Source organism: Salmo salar, chromosome ssa19 (assembly GCF_905237065.1).
Source record: "Salmo salar chromosome ssa19, Ssal_v3.1, whole genome shotgun sequence".
NCBI classification, from domain to species: domain Eukaryota; kingdom Metazoa; phylum Chordata; class Actinopteri; order Salmoniformes; family Salmonidae; genus Salmo; species Salmo salar.
Genome location: NC_059460.1, coordinates 83,036,343 through 83,058,814, shown reverse-complemented (window position 1 = coordinate 83,058,814; position 22,472 = coordinate 83,036,343). Strand labels below are relative to the sequence as shown.

Here is a 22,472-nt window from a genome sequence, read left to right as displayed (position 1 = left end):
GTAACGCTTCAGAAATTCAACTCAATACATCTGTCCACTTAGGTCTCAATAGTCCTTATTCAAGGAAAGGAGACGAGGAGAGGAAACCACTGTAGATGATGAGTCCTCTGTATGTAGCATCCTGTCCAGGGGGGGTGTACTCGTACATAACTGGTTTTCTTTTCCAGGAGAGGAGATGGGTCATTCAATAGAGGAGCACATTAACTTCCTGGATAAGTCGTGCAGTAGTCCACTTCACCTGGCGGTCAGGGGAGGAAACATGGACATCATTGAGTTCTGCATCCACAAAGGAGCCAAGATCGACCAGCAACAGGTACATTAAGATGGGGAGGCAGGTAGACTAGTGGTTAGAGTGTAGAGGTGGCAGGTAGCCTAGTGGTTAGAGTGTAGAGGTGGCAGGTAGTCTAGTGGTTAGAGTGTAGAGGTGGCAGGTAGCCTAGTGGTTAGAGTGTAGAGGTGGCAGGAAGCCTAGTGGTTAGAGTGTAGAGGTGGCAGGTAGACTAGTGGTTAGAGTGTAGAGGTGGCAGGTAGCCTAGTGGTTAGAGTGTAGAGGTGGCAGGTAGTCTAGTGGTTAGAGTGTAGAGGTGGCAGGTAGTCTAGTGGTTAGAGTGTAGAGGTGGCAGGTAGACTAGTGGTTAGAGTGTAGAGGTGGCAGGTAGCGTAGTGGTTAGAGCGTTGGACTAGTAACCAGCAGGTAGCCTAGTGGTTAGAGTGTAGAGGTGGCAGGTAGCGTAGTGGTTAGAGCGTTGGACTAGTAACCAGCAGGTAGCCTAGTGGTTAGGATGTAGAGGTGGCAGGTAGCCTAGTGGTTAGAGTGTAGAGGTGGCAGGTAGTCTAGTGGTTAGAGTGTAGAGGTGGCAGGTAGTCTAGTGGTTAGAGTGTAGAGGTGGCGGGTAGCCTAGTGGTTAGAGTGTAGAGGTGGCAGGTAGCCTAGTGGTTAGAGTGTAGAGGTGGCAGGTAGTCTAGTGGTTAGAGTGTAGAGGTGGCAGGTAGCCTAGTGGTTAGAGTGTAGAGGTGGCAGGTAGTCTAGTGGTTAGAGTGTAGAGGTGGCAGGTAGCCTAGTGGTTAGAGTGTAGAGGTGGCAGGTAGTCTAGTGGTTAGAGTGTAGAGGTGGCAGGTAGTCTAGTGGTTAGAGTGTAGAGGTGGCAGGTAGCCTAGTGGTTAGAGCGTTGGACTAGTAACCAGCAGGTAGCCTAGTGGTTAGAGTGTAGAGGTGGCAGGTAGCTTAGTGGTTAGAGTGTAGAGGTGGCAGGTAGTCTAGTGGTTAGAGTGTAGAGGTGGCGGGTAGTCTAGTGGTTAGAGTGTAGAGGTGGCAGGTAGCCTAGTGGTTAGAGTGTAGAGGTGGCAGGTAGCCTAGTGGTTAGAGTGTAGAGGTGGCAGGTAGCCTAGTGGTTAGAGTGTAGAGGTGGCAGGTAGTCTAGTGGTTAGAGTGTAGAGGTGGCGGGTAGCCTAGTGGTTAGAGTGTAGAGGTGGCAGGTAGCCTAGTGGTTAGAGTGTAGAGGTGGCAGGTAGTCTAGTGGTTAGAGTGTAGAGGTGGCAGGTAGCCTAGTGGTTAGAGTGTAGAGGTGGCAGGTAGTCTAGTGGTTAGAGTGTAGAGGTGGCAGGTAGCCTAGTGGTTAGAGTGTAGAGGTGGCAGGTAGTCTAGTGGTTAGAGTGTAGAGGTGGCAGGTAGCCTAGTGGTTAGAGTGTAGAGGTGGCAGGTAGCCTAGTGGTTAGAGCGTTGGACTAGTAACCAGCAGGTAGCCTAGTGGTTAGAGTGTAGAGGTGGCAGGTAGCGTAGTGGTTAGAGCGTTGGACTAGTAACCAGCAGGTAGCCTAGTGGTTAGAGTGTAGAGGTGGCAGGTAGTCTAGTGGTTAGAGTGTAGAGGTGGCAGGTAGTCTAGTGGTTAGAGTGTAGAGGTGGCAGGTAGCCTAGTGGTTAGAGTGTTGGAGTAACAGCAGGTAGCCTAGTGGTTAGAGTGTAGAGGTGGCAGGTAGCTTAGTGGTTAGAGTGTAGAGGTGGCAGGTAGTCTAGTGGTTAGAGTGTAGAGGTGGCGGGTAGCCTAGTGGTTAGAGTGTAGAGGTGGCAGGTAGCCTAGTGGTTAGAGTGTAGAGGTGGCAGGTAGCCTAGTGGTTAGAGTGTAGAGGTGGCAGGTAGCCTAGTGGTTAGAGTGTAGAGGTGGCAGGTAGACTAGTGTTTAGAGTGTAGAGGTGGCAGGTAGCCTAGTGGTTAGAGTGTAGAGGTGGCAGGTAACCTAGTGGTTAGAGCGTTGGACTAGTAACCGAAAGTTTGCAAGTTTGAATCCCCGAGCTGTCGTTATGCCCCTGAACAAGGCAGTTAACCCACTGTTTCCCGGTAGGCCGTCATTGAAAATAAGAATTTGTTCTTAACTGACTTGCCTAGAAAAATAAAGATTCAATTAAATAAAAAATAAAGACAGGGGATCATGTGGTTGTTTCAGTCACCATTATTTGAATCAATATCGGCCTATATAGCCCTACAACAGCCACATTTCAGTCAGTCTAAATACAATAAATGATCAAAAACGTTTCCCAAATTTAGTAGCTATCACACGGATGACGCAAACCATGAACATTCTTCGGTTTGTGATAATTATTTCTCCTACTTTTGAAAAATTATTGTAAATAGAATTTTACTTACAGTAGGGGATTTTTCCCTATATAGTGCTCTACTTTAGACGAGGGCCTTATTTGCACTTGTGCACAAGTGCACTTTAAAGGGAATAGGGTGCCATTAAGGACGTATTTCCAGTTCAGATGCAGGACGAGAAGTCTAGAGAGTCCAGAGAGACAGTAATAGACCCAGATAATAATAACTTCCACTTCCTGTACTGACCTCCACTTCCTGTACTGTACTGACCTCCACTTATTAATGTACTGTACTGACCTCCACTTCCTGTACTGTACTGACCTCCACTTCCTGTACTGATCTCCACTTCCTGTACTGTACTGACCTCCACTAATTAATGTACTGTACTGACCTCCACTTCCTGTACTGTACTGACCTCCACTTCCTGTACTGTACTGACCTCCACTTATTAATGTACTGTACTGACCTCCACTTCCTGTACTGTACTGACCTCCACTTATTAATGTACTGTACTGACCTCCACTTCCTGTACTGTACTGACCTCCACTTATTAATGTACTGTACTGACCTCCACTTCCAGTACTGATCTCCACTTCCTGTACTGTACTGACCTCCACTTATTAATGTACTGTACTGACCTCCACTTCCTGTACTGTACTGACCTCCACTTATTAATGTACTGTACTGACCTCCACTTCCAGTACTGATCGCCACTTCCTGTACTGTACTGACCTCCACTTATTAATGTACTGAACTGACCTCCACTTCCTGTACTGTACTGACCTCCACTTCCTGTACTGTACTGACCTCCACTTCCTGTACTGTACTGTACTGACCTCCACTTCCTGTACTGTACTAATCTCCACTTCCTGTACTGTACTGACCTCCACTTCCTGTACTGTACTGACCTCCACTTATTAATGTACTGTACTGACCTCCACTTCCTGTAGTGTACTGACCTCCACTTATTAATGTACTGAACTGACCTCCACTTCCTGTACTGTACTGACCTCCACTTATTAATATACTGTACTGACCTCCACTTCCTGTACTGTACTGACCTCCACTTCCTGTACTGTACTGATATTCACTTATTCATGTACTGTACTGACCTCCACTTCCTGTACTGTACTGACCTCCACTTATGAATGTACTGTACTGACCTCCACTTCCAGTACTGATCTCCACTTCCTGTACTGTACTGACCTCCACTTCCAGTACTGACCTCCACTTCCTGTACTGTACTGACCTCCACTTCCTGTACTGTTCTGTATGTGGTGTGGAGGTGAGGAGAGTGACCTCTGCTCTGTTCCTGCCATTCATGAATATCTCATTAAAATGCTTGTATTACCCCGTGTCTATGGGACATATCCGTGTCTATGGGACATATCCGTGTCTATGGGACATCCGTGTCTATGGGACATCCGTGTCTATGGGACATCTGTGTCTATGGGACATATCCGTGTCTATGGGACATCCGTGTCTATGGGACATATACGTGTCTCTGGGACATATACGTGTCTATGGGACATCCGTGTCTATGGGACATCTGTGTCTATGGGACATCCGTGTCTATGGGACATCCGTGTCTATGGGACATATACGTGTCTATGGGACATCCGTGTCTATGGGACATATACGTGTCTATGGGACATCCGTGTCTATGGGACATATCCGTGTCTATGGGACATATCCGTGTCTATGGGACATATCCGTGTCTATGGGACATATACGTGTCTATGGGACATCCGTGTCTATGGGACATATATGTGTCTATGGGACATATCCGTGTCTATGGGACATCCGTGTCTATGGGACATATACGTGTCTATGGGACATCTGTGTCTATGGGACATATCTGTGTCTATGGGACATATCTGTGTCTATGGGACATATCCGTGTCTATGGGACATCCGTGTCTATGGGACATATCCGTGTCTATGGGACATCCGTGTCTATGGGACATCCGTGTCTATGGGACATATCCGTGTCTATGGGACATCCGTGTCTATAGGACATCCGTGTCTATGGGACATATACGTGTCTATGGGACATCTGTGTCTATGGGACATATACGTGTCTATGGGACATATACGTGTCTATGGGACATATACGTGTCTATGGGACATATACGTGTCTATGGGACATCCGTGTCTATGGGACATATACGTGTCTATGGGACATATCCGTGTCTATGGGACATATCCGTGTCTATGGGACATATCCGTGTCTATGGGACATATACGTGTCTATGGGACATCCGTGTCTATGGGACATATACGTGTCTATGGGACATATCCGTGTCTATGGGACATCCGTGTCTATGGGACATATACGTGTCTATGGGACATCTGTGTCTATGGGACATATGTGTCTATGGGACATATCTGTGTCTATGGGACATATCCGTGTCTATGGGACATCCGTGTCTATGGGACATATCCGTGTCTATGGGACATCCGTGTCTATGGGACATCCGTGTCTATGGGACATATCCGTGTCTATGGGACATCCGTGTCTATGGGACATATACGTGTCTATGGGACATCTGTGTCTATGGGACATATACGTGTCTATGGGACATATACGTGTCTATGGGACATATCCGTGTCTATGGGACATATCCGTGTCTATGGGACATATCCGTGTCTATGGGACATATACGTGTCTATGGGACATATCCGTGTCTATGGGACATCCGTGTCTATGGGACATATCCGTGTCTATGGGACATATCCGTGTCTATGGGACATCTGTGTCTATGGGACATCTGTGTCTATGGGACATATCCGTGTCTATGGGACATCTGTGTCTATGGGACATCCATGTCTATGGGACATCTGTGTCTATGGGACATATACGTGTCTATGGGACATATCCGTGTCTATGGGACATATCCGTGTCTATGGGACATATCCGTGTCTATGGGACATATCCGTGTCTATGGGACATATCCGTGTCTATGGGACATATCCGTGTCTATGGGACATATCCGTGTCTATGGGACATATCCGTGTCTATGGGACATATCCGTGTCTATGGGACATATCTGTGTCTATGGGACATATCCGTGTCTATGGGACATATCTGTGTCTATGGGACATATCCGTGTCTATGGGACATATACGTGTCTATGGGACATATCCGTGTCTATGGGACATATACGTGTCTATGGGACATATACGTGTCTATGGGACATATCCGTGTCTATGGGACATATCCGTGTCTATGGGACATATACGTGTCTATGGGACATATCCGTGTCTATGGGACATATCCGTGTCTCTGGGACATATACGTGTCTATGGGACATATACGTGTCAATGGGACATATCCGTGTCTATGGGACATATACGTGTCTATGGGACATCTGTGTCTATCTCTTTCCTCTATGTCTATGAGTGGTACTGTAGCGTGCATGGTTACACATACACAAGTAGAAACAGGGAAAATAGGTCTGTGTTTTCTGAAATGTTTGTCACATTTCTGTGTCGGATATTCCATGATATACTTAACCTGTGTTTGTGTCTGTGTGTCTGTGTCTCTGTGTGTCTGTGTGTGTGTCTGTCTGTGTGTGTGTCTGTGTCTCTGTGTGTCTGTCTGTGTCTGTGTCTGTGTGTCTGTCTGTGTCTGTGTCTGTGTGTGTGTCTGTGTGTGTGTGTCTGTGTGTGTGTGTGTGTGTGTGTGTCTGTGTGTGTGTGTGTCTGTGTGTGTCTGTGTCTGTGTGTGTGTGTCTGTGTGTCTGTGTCTGTGTGTGTGTACTGTACTCCAGGTGGACGGGTCCACAGCTCTGCACTTTGCCTGTTCCCAGGGAGCTACAGAGGCAGTTAAACTGATTCTGTCCTCCTACATCCGACTGGACAGCATCATTAACCTGCCTGATGGAGCCTGCCAGACACCTCTACACAGGTGAGAGACTTTCTTTCATCCATTTTTATCTTATTTTGTTCATATATTTATTAGACTCATGTATTTATTCATTTATTTATGTATTTATTTATTTTGCTCCCCAGTATTTCTACTTTTCACATTCACCTACTGCAAATCTACAATTCCAGTGTTTTTTAATTGCTATATTGTATTTACTTTGCCACCATGGCCTTTTTTGCCTTTACCTCCCTTATCTCACCTCATTTACTCACATTGTACATAGACTTATTTTTCTATTGTGTTATTGACTGTATGTTTGTTTTACTCCATGTGTAACTCTGTGTTGTTGAATGTTGTCGAACTGCTTTGCTTCATCTTGGCCAGGTCGCAGTTGTAAATGAGAACTTGTTCTCAACTTGCCTACCTGGTTAAATAAAGGTGAAATTAAATTGTAAAATTATTCATGATAACCAGACATCGACATTCCATTCTATTGTCAACAGAACCAGACATCGTTCAGGAGTCAGAACAACGTTTAAAAAAAGGAAACATTTAATCACAGCGTAATGGGCTGTGACCTCACAACTCGCCTAATACCTATGTTTGTGCCCTAAAAAGGCACCCTGTTTCCTGTTTAGTGAACTACTTTTGACTAGAACCGTAGTGTGCCATTTAGGATGCAAGTCCTAGTTGTACCTCTTGTCCTTTGTCTTTATGACCAGTAACCACGGTAACTGCAGTGTTCGTGTGTGTGTGTGTGTGTGTGTGTGTGTGTGTGTGTGTGTGTGTGTGTGTGTAAAGAGGGGAAATGACTCGGCAACACCTGGTTAATACCCACATCATAACTACCGTCATAAAAAAAATTGAATGATACATAGAAAAAGTTCATGTGAAGAGAGTTTGTCATGACTGGTTTTTTTTAAATATTAGTGATCATAAAGATATGCCTCAGTCTCACATCCCCTCTGTATCTAACGGCTATGTGTGTTGGCACTGGAAGCTACAGTAAGTACACTGGAAAAAGTACAGCTTTTTAAATATTTAGCTGTTTTACACTGTATTCTTCAGCTAACAAATATGAACCCGTTAAACAAATCCTGTTTGAAGTCAATGGAAAATCAAACCCTCGTTATCCTATTAACTTCATATCTACATTGATCAATCAAATAAACTAGCCATTATGTAATGTAGTCCATAGTTTGAGAATGAGTTCGAATGAACATGTCAATATTCTACCAGGCTAGTGTCCTGGGCTGTCACCTGTCTAGTTCTAAAGATCAGTACAGAGCAAGGAAAGGAGGTGAGTGGAGGAAGCCACTTTAGACCATATAGGATGTACTGAATCATTGGATACTCTGACCCCTGGGCTATGAACTTTGACTTTTAAAGCCTTCCTTTCCGTCTTCTGGACGACCCTGGATTAACCCCCCTCCCCACCCACCCCATACCAACTCCCTACACAAGTGTTCGTTGTTGTAATATCCCAAAGGGACGTGGCCATTTCACCAATTAAGGATTCCAGCTTTAAAGGTTTATACTCTATATCTAGGTATCTACTGTATGTATGTATGTATGTATGTATGTGTATAGTTATCTATCTACACTGAAAAAAAATATGAACACAAATGTATAGGGTTGGTCCCATGTTTCATGATCTGAAATAAATTAATAAAAAAAAAAAATCACAGAAATATTCCATGTGCACAAAAAAAGTATTTCTCAAATTTTGTGCACAGATTTGTTTATATCCCTCTAAGGAATTATAATGACACCGGCAGACATGACAGCTCTGCTTCTAGCTCCTAAGCAACATTGCAGTACTTTGTTTTTTTTGTGTATGATGTCTTACAATATTAGCCCAGAACGTTTATTGTGTTACTACCTACAGGCGTAAAAAAAACTTTTGGATATCAGAGAGATGGTAACTCAACAGAATTACAACCAGGACTACGACTTTCCCGAATTGGATCATTTGTTCGCACGCCCCAGGGCAATTTAATTTATCCCAGAGGCTGCTCCAACACACCGCCGGCAGAGAAGAGGTATTCGGAGTGGACTTCTAGACTGACTCAGGAGACGGGTACACCATCCACTATTTCCGAGTATATTACTCGCTAATGTTCAGTCTGTGAACAATAAAGTAGACCAGCTCAGGGCGAGGATCTCCTTCCACAGAGACATAAGGGGCTGTAACATACTCTGTTTCACGGAATCATGGCTCTCTCCGGATATACTGTCCCTGTCCATACAGCCAGCTGGGTTCTCAGTACATCGCGCAGACAGGAATAAAGAACTCTGCGGGAAGAAGAAAGGCAGGGGTGTATGTTTCATGATCAACCATTCATGGTGTGATTGTGATAGCGTACAGAAACTCAAGGCAATTAGTTCACCGGACCTAGAATACCTCACAATCAAATGCCGACCATATTACCTCCCAAGATAATTCTCTTCGGTTATAGTCACCGCCGTGTATATTCCCCTTCAAGCCGATAGCATGACTGCCATCAAGGAACTACACTAGACTTTATGCATACTGGAAACCACATACCCTGAGGCCGCATTTATAGTAGCTGGGGATTTTAACAAAGCTAATTTGAGGAAAACGCTATCGAAGTTCTATCAACACATTGACTGTAGTACTCGCGCTGGGAAAACACTTGACCACTGCTATTCTCTCTACTGGGATGCCTACAAGGCCCTCCTCCGCCCTCCCTTTGGCAAATCAGATCATGTCTCCAATTTTCTCCTCCCTTCCTATTGGCAGAAACTCAAACAGGAAGTACAAGTGCTAAGGTATATTGGATGCAGGTCTGACCAATCGTAATCCATGCTTCAAGATTGTTTTGATCACGTGGACTGGGATTTTCCATGTAGCCTCGGATAATAACATTGATGTGTACACAAACATGGTGACAGAGTTCATCAGTATGTGTAAAGGGGACGTTGTTCCCACTGTGACTAGTAAAACCAACCCAAACCAGAAACCGTGGCTAGATGGCAGCATTCGCGCTAAACTGAAAGCACAAACCACCGCATTTAACCATGGCAAGGCGACTGGGAATATGGCTGAAAACAAACAGTGTAGTAATTCCCTCCGTAAGGCAATCAAACAGGCAAAACGTCAGTACAGAGACAAACGTGGAGTCGCAATTCAACGGCTCCAAAGGTAACTGAACTAAATGAATATCGCCCCGTAGCACTAACTTCTGTCATCATGAAGTGCTTTGAGAGGCTAGTTAAGGATCATGTCACCTCTGCCTTATCTGCCACCCTAGACCCAGTTCAATTTGCTTACCGCCCCAATCAATCCACAGACGATGCAATCACCATCGCACTGCACACTGCCCTATCCCACCTGGACAAGAGGAATACCTATGTAAGAATGCAGTTCATTGACTAAAGCACAACCTTCAACACCATAGTACCCTCTAAGCTCATCATTAAGCTTGTGGCCTTGGGTCTGAACACCGCCCTGTGCAACCCAGTCCTGGACTTCCTGATGGGCCGCCCCCAGGTGGTGAAGGTAGGAAACAACCCCCTCCACTTCACTGATCCTCAACACAGGGGCCCTTCAAGAGTGCGTGCTCAGCCCCCTCCTTTACTCCCTGTTCACCCATGACTGTGTGGCCACACACGCCTCCAACTCAGTCATCAGGTTTGCAAAGGACACAACCATATTAGGCCTGATTACCAACAATGACGAGACAGCCTACAGGGAGGAGGTGAGAGCCCTGGTGGAGTGGCGCCAGGAAAATAACCTCTCCCTCAATGTCAAAAAAACGAAGGAGCTGATTGTGGACTTAACAGAGGGAGCACATCCCTATACACATTGGCGGCAGTGGAGAAGGTACGTCCAACCAGCTTCATAACCGCAGACCACGTGTAACTCCCTGGACCTCCACATCTGGATTGTCTGAGGGGGGGGGCTGGCTGCCAAGTGGGTGGACATATGCCCTCCCAGGCCCACCAATGGCTGCACCCCTGCCCAGTCAAGTGAAATCCATAGATTGGGGACTAATGCATTTATTTAATATGACTGATCTCCTTATTGGAATGTAACTCAGTAAAATCTTTGAAATTGTTGCATTAACATTTTTATTGAGTGCCTTTGGAAAGTATTCAGAATCCTTGACTTTTTCCACATTTTGTTACGTTACAACCTTATTCTATAATGGATTAAATAGTTTTTTTCCCTTTCATCAATCTACACACAATACCAATCTACACACAATACCCCATAATGACAAAGCAAAAACAGTTTTTTTGGAAAATTAAATTATAAAATAAAAAAAACTGAAATTTCACATTTACATAAATATTCAGACCCTTTACTCAGTACTTTGTTGAAGCACCTTTGGCAGTGATTACAGCCTCGAGTCTTCTTGGGTATGACGCTACAAGATTGGCACACCTGTATTTGGAGAGTTTCTCCCATTCTTCTCTGCAGATCCTCTCAAGCTCTGTGAGGTTGGATGGGGAATGTCGCTGCACAGCTATTTTCAGATCTCTCCAGAGACAATCGATCGGGTTCAAGCTGGCCCACTCAAGGACATTCAGAGACTTGTTACCGAAGCCACTACTATGTTGTCTTGGATTTGTACTTAGGGTCATTGTCCTTTTGGAAGGTGAACCTTCACCTGAGTCTGAGGTCCTGAGCGCTCTGGAGCAGGTTTTCATCAAGGGTCTCTCTCTACTTTGCTCCGTTCATCTTTGCCTCAATCCTGACAAGTCTCCCAGTCCCTGGCATTGAAAACATTCCCACAGCATGATGCTGCCGCCACCATGCTTCACCGTAGGGATGGTGCCAGGTTTCCTCTAGACGTGAAACTTGGTATACAGGCCAAAGAGTTGAATCTTGGTTTCATCAGACCAGAGAATCTTGTTTCTCATGTTCTGAGAGTTCTTTAGGTTCCTTTTTCAAACTCCAAGCAGGCTGTCATGTGCCTTTAACTGAGGAGTGTCTTCCATCTTGCCACTCTACCATAAAGGCCTAATTGGTGGAGTACTGCAGCGATGGTTGTACTTCTGGAAGGTTCTCTCATCTCCACAGAGGAACTCTGGAGCTCTGTCAGAGAGACCATCGGGTTCTTTGTCTCCTCCCTGACCAAGGCCCTTCTCCCCCGATTGCTCAGTTTTGCCGGGTGGGCAGCTCTAGGAAGAGTCTTGGTGGTTCCAAAAGTCTTCCATTTAAGAATGATGGAGGCCACTGTGTTCTTGGGGACCTTCGGTGGTGCTGAAATTATTTGGTACCCTTCCCCAGATCTGTGCCACGACAAAATCCTGTCTCGGAGCTCTAAGGACAATTCTTTCGACCTCATGGCTTGGTTTTTGCTCTGACATGCACTGTCAACTGTGGGACATTATACAGACAGGTGTGTACCTTTCCAAATTATGTCAAATCAATTAAATTCACCATAGATGGACTCCAATCAAGTTGTAGAAACATCTCAAGGATGATCAATGGAAACAGGATGCACCTGAGCTCAATTTCGAGGCTCATAGCAAAGGGTCTGAATACTTATGTAAGTAGGGTATTTCTGTTTTAAATTTTTAATACATTTGCAAACATTTCTAAAAAACTATTTTCAGTTTGTTATTATCGGGTTAAATATATATACAGTTGAAGTTGGAAGTTTACATACACTTAGTTTGGAGTCATTAAAACTTGTTTTTCTACCACTCCACAAATTTCTTGTTAGCAAAACTATAGTTTTGGCAAGTCGGTTAGGACATCTACTTTGTGCATGACACAAGTCATTTTTCCGACAGACAGATTATTCACTTATAATTCACTGTATCACAATTCCAGTGGGACAGAAGTTTTCATACACTAAGTTGACTGTGCCTTTAAACAGCTTGAAAAATTCCAGAAAATGATGTCATGGCTTTAGAAGCTTCTGATAGGCTAATTGACATCATTTGAGTCAATTGGAGGTGTACCGGTGGATGTATTTCAAGGCCTACCTTCAAACTCAGTGCCTCTTTGCTTGACATCATGGGAAAATCAAAATAAATCAGCCAAGACCTCAGAAAAAATATTGTAGACCTCCACATGTCTGGTTCATCATTGGGAGCAAACGCCTGAAGGTACCACGTTCATCTGTACAAACAATAGTATGCAAGTATTAACACTATGGGACCATACAGCCATCATACCGCTCAGGAAGGAGACACGTTCTGTCTCCTAGAGATGAATGTACTTTGGTGCGAAAAGTGCAAATCAATCCCAGAACAACAGCAAAGGACCTTGTCAAGATGCTGGAGGAAACAGGTACAAAAGTATCTATATCCACAGTAAAACGAGTCCTATATCGACATAACCTGAAAGGCCGCTCAACAAGGAAGAAGCCACTGCTCCAAAACCGCCATTAAAAAAGCCAGACTACGGTTTGCAACTGCACATGGGGACAAAGATCGTACTTTTCGGATAAATGTCCTCTGGTCTGATGAGGAATGGGCCAAAATTCACCCAAGCTTGTGGAATGCAACCCGAAAGTTTTGACCCACTGTAACGGTTGCCGTCGGGAATGGAGGACCAAAACGCAGCAGGAATGTGGATGCTCATCTTGTATTTATTTTAAAATAAAGAGAGCACCAAAATAACAAAAACGAAGAACTCACGAACAACAAAACAGTCTTGTCAGGCTTACACACGGCAAAACAGGAAACAATCTCCCACAAACACTAAACCAAACACATACCTATATATAGGACTCTCAATCAGAGGCAACTAGAAAACACCTGCCTCCAATTGAGAGTCCAACCCCAATAAACTAGACAAAGAAATGCAAAAGAATAGAGACCACATAGAAATACAAACCTAGAACATAACCCCAAAAACCCGGAAATAATAAATCAAATACCCTACTACATAAAACACCACCCCGAACCACATAAACAAAATACCCTCTGCCACGTGACACCCACGTTTAACAATTTAAAGGCAATGCTACCAAATACTAATTGAGTGCATGTAAACTTCTGACCCACTGGGAATGTGATGAAAGAAATAAAAGCTGAAATAAATCATTCTCTCTACTATTATTCTGATATTTCACATTCTTAAAATAAAGTGGTGATCCTAACTGACCTCAGACAGGGACTTTTTACTAGGATTAAATGTCAGGAATTGTGAAAAACTGAGTTTAAATGTATTTGGTTAAGGTGTATGTAAAGTACAGACTTCAACTGTATGTGTAGTTATCAGAGTTTAAAAAATATATATATTTATCCATTTTAGAATAAGGCTGTAATGTAACAAAATGTGGAAAAACTAAATGTTTTCTGAAGGCACTGTATATTGGGCAAAGGGCAGCGTAAGCAAACAAGAGCCTGTTTATAGCTGTGATATAATGTATGTTATTTTTCCAGGGCAACTATATTTGATCACACAGAATTGGCGGAGTACCTCATTTCGAAGGTAAATACAGTACACAAGCACTCACACACACACACACACACACACACACACACACACACACACACACACACACACACACACACACACACACACACACACACACACACACACACACACACACACACACACACACACACACACACACACACACACACACACACACACACGAGTTGGCGGATACCTAATTTCAAAGGTAAATAGGTCAGCTGTTACAGATTCAGAGTGTTTAATGGTCACATGCACAGGGTTGCAGGTGGGACTACATGGTACAATAACTGAATAAAAATTCAACATGTCAAACTCAGATTTTGAAGTGTTTGTGTGTGTGTCTGTGTGTGTGTGTGTGTGTGTGTGTGTGTCTGTTTGTGTGTGTGTGTGTCGTGAGTGTGTGTGTGTGTTTGTGTCTGTGTGTGTGTGTGTGTGTCTGTTTCTGTGTGTGTGTCTGTGTGTGTGTGTCGTCTGTGTTTGTGTCAGTGTGTGTGTGTGTGTGTGTGTGTGTGTGTGTGTGTGTGTGTGTGTGTGTGTGTGTGTGTGTGTGTGTGTGTGTGTGTGAGTGTGAATGTGAGTGTGTGTGTGTGTGTGTGTGTGTGTGTGTGTGTGTGTGTGTGTGTGTGTGTGTGTGTGTGTGTGTGTGTGTGTGTGTGTGTGTGTGTGTGTGTGTGTCTGTGTGTGTGTCTGTGTGTGTGTGTGTGTGTGTGTCTGTGTGTGTGTGTGTCTGTCTGTGTGTTTGTGTCTTTTTCAGGTGCCAACGTGAACATAAAGGACAAATCAGGATGTAACTTCCTCCACCTGACCATCCTGCAACCCAAAGGCCTCAAAAACCTTTCCAGAGACATCTTACAGGTACCGGATGTCCAATGGTAGTAGTGCTTGGGGAAATATATATTGTCACGGAAACTTAAGCGTAGGAATAGTTGTTGAAATTCATTAAGGTTAGAGAATAGCTGCCATTTTACGGACATTTTGCAGTTTTTTTCACTACCTTGACATTTTGGCTTCTACAGATATTTCTGTAATAGGCCCCATCAAGTGTTTTAGATTTATTGATTCAGAAATATAACGTCAAAACAAACTTTTGAGACACTTATATGAGTGATAATAATTAGGTTTGTCCTATTTCACTGCTGTACAAGTGCGAATTTGATATATATTTTTTTTCTCACAGCCATTGAGACACCCTCGGGAGTGGGCTCAAGGCCAGCGATCTGCCATTATTGACGGCGACCCTAAAGCTATTAGGGTTAAGTGCCATGGCACAGACAGATTGTTCACCTATTCGGCTAGGGGACTTGGGGATCTGAACCAGAGACCTTGCGGATACTGGCCCAACGCTCCAAGACTACCTACCGCCATAAAGGCCAAAAAATATATTTAAAAAAAACACGTTGAAATTCTTTGTCTTTTGTTGTGAAAAGCACTACAATCCATAATCCAGATTGTGGTTCCCCCGGGTCTTGAGAATTACTGTACCTGTGTTTTGGGGGCAGAGACATCAATGAAATAAACAACTATATACAAATTTGGGACTACTGCCCACATCTGTTTTTCAACAGAACAAAAAACCCAATCACACAGTATTGCCATGTCTGGCTCTCACATTTTGACACAGGTGAAAGCAATTCCTCATGTCTCAGAGGGTCACCCCAGTGATCCCACAGTCACTAGTGGAACTAGGTCCCCATCTACTGGCCTTCATGTCTATTGCACCTCAGGGAAATACAATGCATTTGGAAAGTATTCAGACCACAGTACTACTCTGTGCATCACAGAACGGTTTTAATCTCCATTTTATTGACATTGCTGTGACCAACTGCTACATCATCTACAACAAACTCTGCATACAGTGTCTTCAGAAAGTGTTCATACTACTTGACTTTTTCCACATTTTGTTACGTTACAGCCTTGTTTTAAAATGGATTAAATAGTTTGTTTTTCCTCATAAATCTACACACAATACTCAATAATGACATCACAATACCCCATAATGACATCACAATACTCTATAATGACATCACAATACCCCATAATGACATCGCAATACTCTATAATGACATCACAATACCCCATAATGACATCACAATACTCTATAATGACATCACAACACCCTACCCTGATGTATCCTATCATGATGTAGCCTGTCATGATGTAGCCTATCATGATGTAGCCTGTCTTAACATAAAATAAACCCTGTATCACCAAATGTGTATATTTATCAATAAATAAATAAACAGCGACTTTACCGTTATGCTATCAAAACAGTAAAATAATTAAATGACTTGAATGTTACTATTATCAACACAGTAAAGATTAAATGTTTTTAAATAAATCAAATAGCCAATGGGTTATAACACAGTACATTTTATCCAAATTATACCACAATTATAAAATAGGCCTGCTAACAATTCATTCACAATGAATTTCATCCAGTTCATCATAATAAGAAATCTGTCTTGATCAGATCATCGCCTTCAGCCTCGCTGCTCGTCAAAGTCACGTCTCACGTTTGTTTCGTGGTGAACGATATACTTTCCATATTTCTTCATGCACATAACAAACAAAAACATAATATTTCCCCCGTCACGGACGTGCTGACTCACTGAGGCTTACGGAATGAAACTAAGAATCACAAATTTACTTTCTGTTATTGCCGTTTTCAAATCAACTTGTAACTCGGAAAAACAGTACGTTTCTAAAATGTACCGTTCAGATTTTATTAATATAAATGTAACCACGTTTGCTGCACGGGTGCATCAATCGACTATATTAACTTTTTTTTTTACATAATATGTCTGCCATAATTTCCTATGACAGAAAACAGCTTCTGGACATCAGAACAATGACCTCGATTTGGATGAAGATTTCTACTTCAACGAGTCGACAGCTGTGGATGTACTATTCATTACAGACCAGGCCCTAATCCCCGCGACTCCAAAGAGGATGAGACGGTGCAAGAGAAGCCATCGAGCGTGCTCCCTGACGTGACTAGTCTGCGACTAAATAAACCGACTCTATACTCCATTCTATTGGTAAACGTACAATCACAAAGTTTGAGACTATCCTATCAACGGGACCTGAAGAACTGTAATATCCTATATTTATCAGAGTCATGGCTGAACAAGGACATGTACAATATTCCGGTTTTTAGCTGGTTTTTCTAATTCATCGTCAAGACCGAACGGCAGCAGCTTGGGATAAGGTTAAGGGGGAGGTGTGTGTCTGTTATTATTTGACATTTTATTGAACATTTTATTTAACTAGGCAAGTCAGTTAAGAACAAATTCTTATATACAATGACAGCCTAGGAACAGTGGGTTAACTGCCTTGTTCAGGGGCAGAATGACAGACTTTTACCTTGTCGGCTCTGGGGATTGTTAACAGCAGCTGGTGAGCGATCTCTAATGTTAAGGAAGTCTCAAGGTTTTGGTAGCTTGAGTTAGATTACCTCACGATGCTGGCTCTAAGAACACACTCAACGAGCTGTATCGGGCCATAAGCAAACAAGAAAATGTGCTCCTAGTGACTGATGATTTTAATACAGGGAAACTGGAATCAGCATCAGCAATTTTACCAGCATGTCACCTGTGCAACCAGAGGGGAAAAAAACTCTAAATCACCTTTACTCCACACACAGAAATGCATACAAAGCTCTCCCTCGCCCTCCATTTGGCCAATCTAACCATAACTCTATCCTCCTGATTCCCGCTTACAAGCAAAAACTCAAACAGGAAGTACAAGTGGTCCGATGAAGCGGATTTTCAGCTACAGGACTGTTTCGCTAGCACAGACTGGAATATGTTCCGGAATTCATCCGATAACATCGTGGAGTTTACCACATCAGTCACTGGCTTCACCGTACGTACATATCACAACCAGAAGCCATGGATTACAGGCGACATCCACACTGAGCTAAAGGGCTAGAGCAGCCGCTTTCAAGGAGCAGGACACTAATCCAGGCTCTTATTAGAAATCCCGCTACGACCTCCGACGAGCCATCAAACTGTCAAAATGTCAATACAGGACTAAGATAAAATCCCACTACACCGGTTCTGACACTCGTTGGATTTGGCAGGGCTTGCAAACTATCATGAATTACAAAGGCAAATCCAGCTGCGAGCTGCCCAGTGACGCAAGCCTACCAAATTCTTTCTATGCTCGCTTCGAGGCAAGCAGCACTGAACCATGCATGAGAGCACCAGCTGTTCCAGATGACTGTGTGATCTCGCACTCCATAGCCAATGTGAGTGAGACCTTTAAACAGGTTAACATTCACCAGGCCTCAGGGCTAGACGGATTATCAGGACGCATACTAAGAGAATGCGCTGACCAGCTGGTCTCTCCCTGACCCAGTCTGTAATATCATACACAGAGCATGCGCTAACCAACTGGCAAGTGTCTTCACTGACATTTTCAAACTCTCCCTGTCCCAGTCTGTAATATCTACATGTTTCAAGCAGACCATAATAGTCCATGTGTCAAAGAACGCCAAGGTAACCTATCTAAATGACTATCGCCCCGTTGCACTGACATCTGTTTCCATGAAATGCTTTGAAATGCTGGTTATGGCTCACATCAACATCATCATCCTAGACACCCTGGACCCACCCCTATTCATACAGCTCCAACAGATCCACAAATGAAGCAATCTCTATTACTGTACACTCCACACTGCCTTCTCCCAACTGGGCAAGAGGAACACCTACGTGTGAATGCTGTTTATTGACTATAGCTCAACGTTCAACACCATAGTGCCTCCCAAGCTCATCATGGTAAGGGTAGGCAACAACACATCCCCCACGCTGACCCTCAACACTGGCGTCCCTCAGGGGTGTGTGTTTAGTCCCCTCCTGTACTCCCTGTTCACCCACGACTCCAACACCATGACTCCAACACCATCATTAAGTTTGCTGACGACAAAACATGGTTGGACTCATCACCGATGACAATGAGACAGCCTATAGGGAGCTGAGTGACCTAGCAGTGCGTTGCCAGGACAACAACCTCTCCCTCTACATCGGCAAGACAAAAGAGCTGATTGTGGGCCACAGGAAACAGAGGGCCGAGCACGCACCCATACACATCGACTGGGCTGCAGTGGAGCGGGTCGAGTGTTTCAAATTCCTTGGTCGTCCACATCACTAACGATTTATCATGGTCCACACACACACACCAACACTGTCATGAAGAAGCCTCTTCCTTCTAGGAGTCTTAAAAGATTTGGCCAACAGATCCTCAGAAGGTTCTACAGCTGTACCACTGAGAGTATCTTGACTTGATGCATCACCATTGAGAGCACCTTGATTGGCTGCATCACCGCCTGGTATGGCAACTGCTTGGCATCTGACTGCAAAGCGTTACGGAGGGTAGTGTGTACGGCCCAGCACATCACTGGAGCTGAGCTCTCTGCAATCCAGGACCTCTATACCAGGCGGTGTCAGAGGAAGGCCCTAAAAATTGTCAAAGACTCCAGCCACCCACGTCATAGACTGTTCTCCCTGCTAATGCACGGCAAGCGTTACCGCTGCATCAAGTCTGGAATCTACAGGACCCTGAACAACCCCCAAGACATAAGACTGATAAATAGTTAGTCTGGGTAGTTATTGGTTAACAATTTAACTATCTGCATTGACTCTTTTTGCACTAATTCTTTTCACTCATCACATACACTGCTGTTACTTTTTATTATTTATCCTGTTGCCTAGTCACTTTATCCCTACCTATATGTACATACCTCAATTACCTCGTTGACTCAGTACTGGTACCCCGTCTACATAGCCAAGTTATCGCTTGTCATTGTGTATTTATTCCTCTTGCTATTATCTTTCTATTATCTTTCTCTTTTTTTAATTATCTCTGTGTTGTTGAGAAGGGTCCATAATTAAGCATTTCACTATTAGTCTACTCCTGTTGCTTACAAAGCAAGTCACAGATAACATTTGATTTAATTTAGACACTGTATCATTTCACTAAGGTCATGGTAAGGGTTAGGAAGGAAGGTTACGTAAAAGCGAAGTTAGGGAAAGGCATAAACATTAAAGGTGGGATAGCGTACCGCTTTCTGCCACCATTAATTTTCTGCCAGCTAACAATCTCTACCTCTACAAACCATTATAAGTCTGTTCCTAGAGTCCAATAGTTTGCATCCCAAATGGCACACTAGTCCCTTTATAGTGCACTACTTTTGACCCGAGCTGTTAAAAAGAAGTACACTATAAAGGGAATAGGGTGCTGTTTGAGAGGAGCACCAAGGCTGGCTGTTGAACTTTATTACCATCGCTCTGTGCCAAATTATAGGTTATTAAAACCATTTAGAGCTTTGCCAAGCGTCTCAGTGATCTGCTGTAGCCTCTAAAACAGTGAAGCACAGATAATAGACTTCTGCAGACCCTTTGTATGGTCGACAGCATCTGTCGACCTGCTCTTGGGAAGTCAGGGATCAAGTGCGTGTGTGTGTGTGCGTGTGTGTGTGTGTGTGTGTGTGTGTGTGTGTGTGTGTGTGTGTGTGTGTGTGTGTGTGTGTGTGTGTGTGTGTGTGTGTGTGTGTTCTGCCCCCTTACAGCACAGCAGTGTGAAGGATCTGTTGAGTAACGAGGACCACGAGGGCTGTACTCCTCTCCACTACGCCTGCAGACTGGGCATCCACGAATCTGTCAAGAACATCCTGGTTCTACAGGTCTCTCTGGACCGCAAGTCCAAGGACAAGAAGTCTGCCCTGCACTTCGCTGCCCAGTGAGTGGTGTGAGGTCTAATGGGGTTATATATATAAGAAGACAAACATGCCTTTAATAGCCACTGTAGTTTACAAACAAATTGTCTGCTCAGGGAGTCTATTAAACATTTTGTACACTATCCAAAACTGTTATTTGAGATTGTCTTTAATGGCTAATATTTGTCTAAGCTCCTATCAAATTGATCTAAAAGAATGGACGAGAGATCGTAAATCCCACTACAGGCTTCCACTCTATGGCTCTCATCTATTCTGTGTTTCCAGCTCAGCACAGGTGAAGGGTACAAGTGGAGCAGGCCACTATAGATCACGGACAACCATAGAGCTTTTGTAGTGTTCCAAAGGCGCCCTATTCCGTTTTTAAAGTGCACTAAAAGGTTTGAGCTCTGGTCATACGTAGTAGGTCACCATTGAGAGCACCTTGATTGGCTGCATCACCATTGAGAGCACCTTGATTGGCTGCATCACCATTGAGAGCACCTTGATTGGCTGCATCACCATTGAGAGCACCTTGATTGGCTGCATCACCATTGAGAGCACCTTGATTGGCTGATCTGATCATTAACCAATTGATTAATAATAATACGCAATGGATTGGTCACTACAATGGAATCCAATTAAGGATGAACGTGTAATGGAATGTTCCTGCTAGTGTGACGTGAGATGAGGCCATTATTCATTGTTTGATGATGTATTTATTGTGTGTTAGATAAGTGTAACATGTGCCGTTCAGCGATACATTAGCCTCAAGCCCTAAAGAGCATCACTTATACTGAACGATAAACCACAGGCTCAAATGGTCTTCATCCTCCAAACCAACCGCTTCCTATAGTTGGTATTGTAGGTATGGTAACAGACCTGTTATTGAAGTTGGTGCAGAAGGTATATTAACAGGTATAGCAGGTATATTATCTGGTATTGTAGGTAGAGTAACAGACCTGTTATTGAAGTTGGTGCAGAAGGTATATTAACAGGTATATTATCTGGTATAGTAGGTATAGTAACAGACCTGTTATTGAAGTTGGTGCAGAAGGTATATTAACAGGTATAGCAGGTATATTATCTGGTATAGTAGCTAGGTAGAGTAACATACCTGTTGTTGAAGTTGGTGCAGAAGGTATATTAACAGGTCAATATATTATCTGGTATAGTAGCTAGGTAGAGTAACATACCTGTTGTTGAAGTTGGTACAGAGGGTATATTAACAGGTATATTATCTGGTATAGTAGCTAGGTATGAGTAACAGACCTGTTGTTGAAGTTGGTACAGAGGGTATATAGGTATAACAGGTATATTATCTGGTATTGTAGGTATGGTAACAGACCTGTTATTGAAGTTGGTGCAGAGGGTATATTAACAGGTATAACTGGTATATTATCTGGTATTGTAGGTATGGTAACAGACCTGTAATGCGGAAGGCCTTTCACGTCTCTCCCTTCTCATCCTCGTTCTCCTCATCTTACTCCATCCATTCCTCTTCCTCCTTTCACTCTTCCCCTCCTTCAGCTTCTTCTCTTCCTCCTCCTGTTACTCCCGTCCTCTTCCTCCTCTTCCTCTCTCTACTACAACAGGTATGGTCATATACAGATGTAAGATCGTAATATGATCTCTCTGTTTTAGGAGAACTTTCCTGTAATGCAGGAAATGTAAAACTTGTAGTGTATTTGAGGTTCAAAAAGGCATCTGAAGTTTGTAATTTCCACATCAAAATTTCAGACTTAATTTTCCCTTACGAAAAATATATCAACCCCTGGAAAAATGACCATAAATGACACCTTTCTAATATTGAGTTGCACGCCCTTTTGCCCTCAGAACAGCCTCAATTCATCAGGGTTTGGAATCTACAAGGTGTGGAAAGCGTTCCACAG

At 43.6% G+C, this 22,472-nt stretch overlaps 1 protein-coding gene across 1 annotated transcript in view; it reads left to right on the top strand.

The window, feature by feature from the left end:
- The window catches only part of LOC106579725 (transient receptor potential cation channel subfamily A member 1), a 92,546-nt gene that overhangs the window by 43,401 nt on the left and 26,673 nt on the right, over positions 1-22,472 (top strand). The window contains exons 7-11 of the mRNA XM_045702843.1: positions 168-313; positions 6,363-6,499; positions 13,832-13,894; positions 14,546-14,723; positions 20,437-20,606. Of these exons, the coding sequence (XP_045558799.1) occupies positions 168-313; positions 6,363-6,499; positions 13,832-13,894; positions 14,546-14,723; positions 20,437-20,606 (694 nt within the window). The remainder of the gene's footprint in view (positions 1-167; positions 314-6,362; positions 6,500-13,831; positions 13,895-14,545; positions 14,724-20,436; positions 20,607-22,472) is intronic.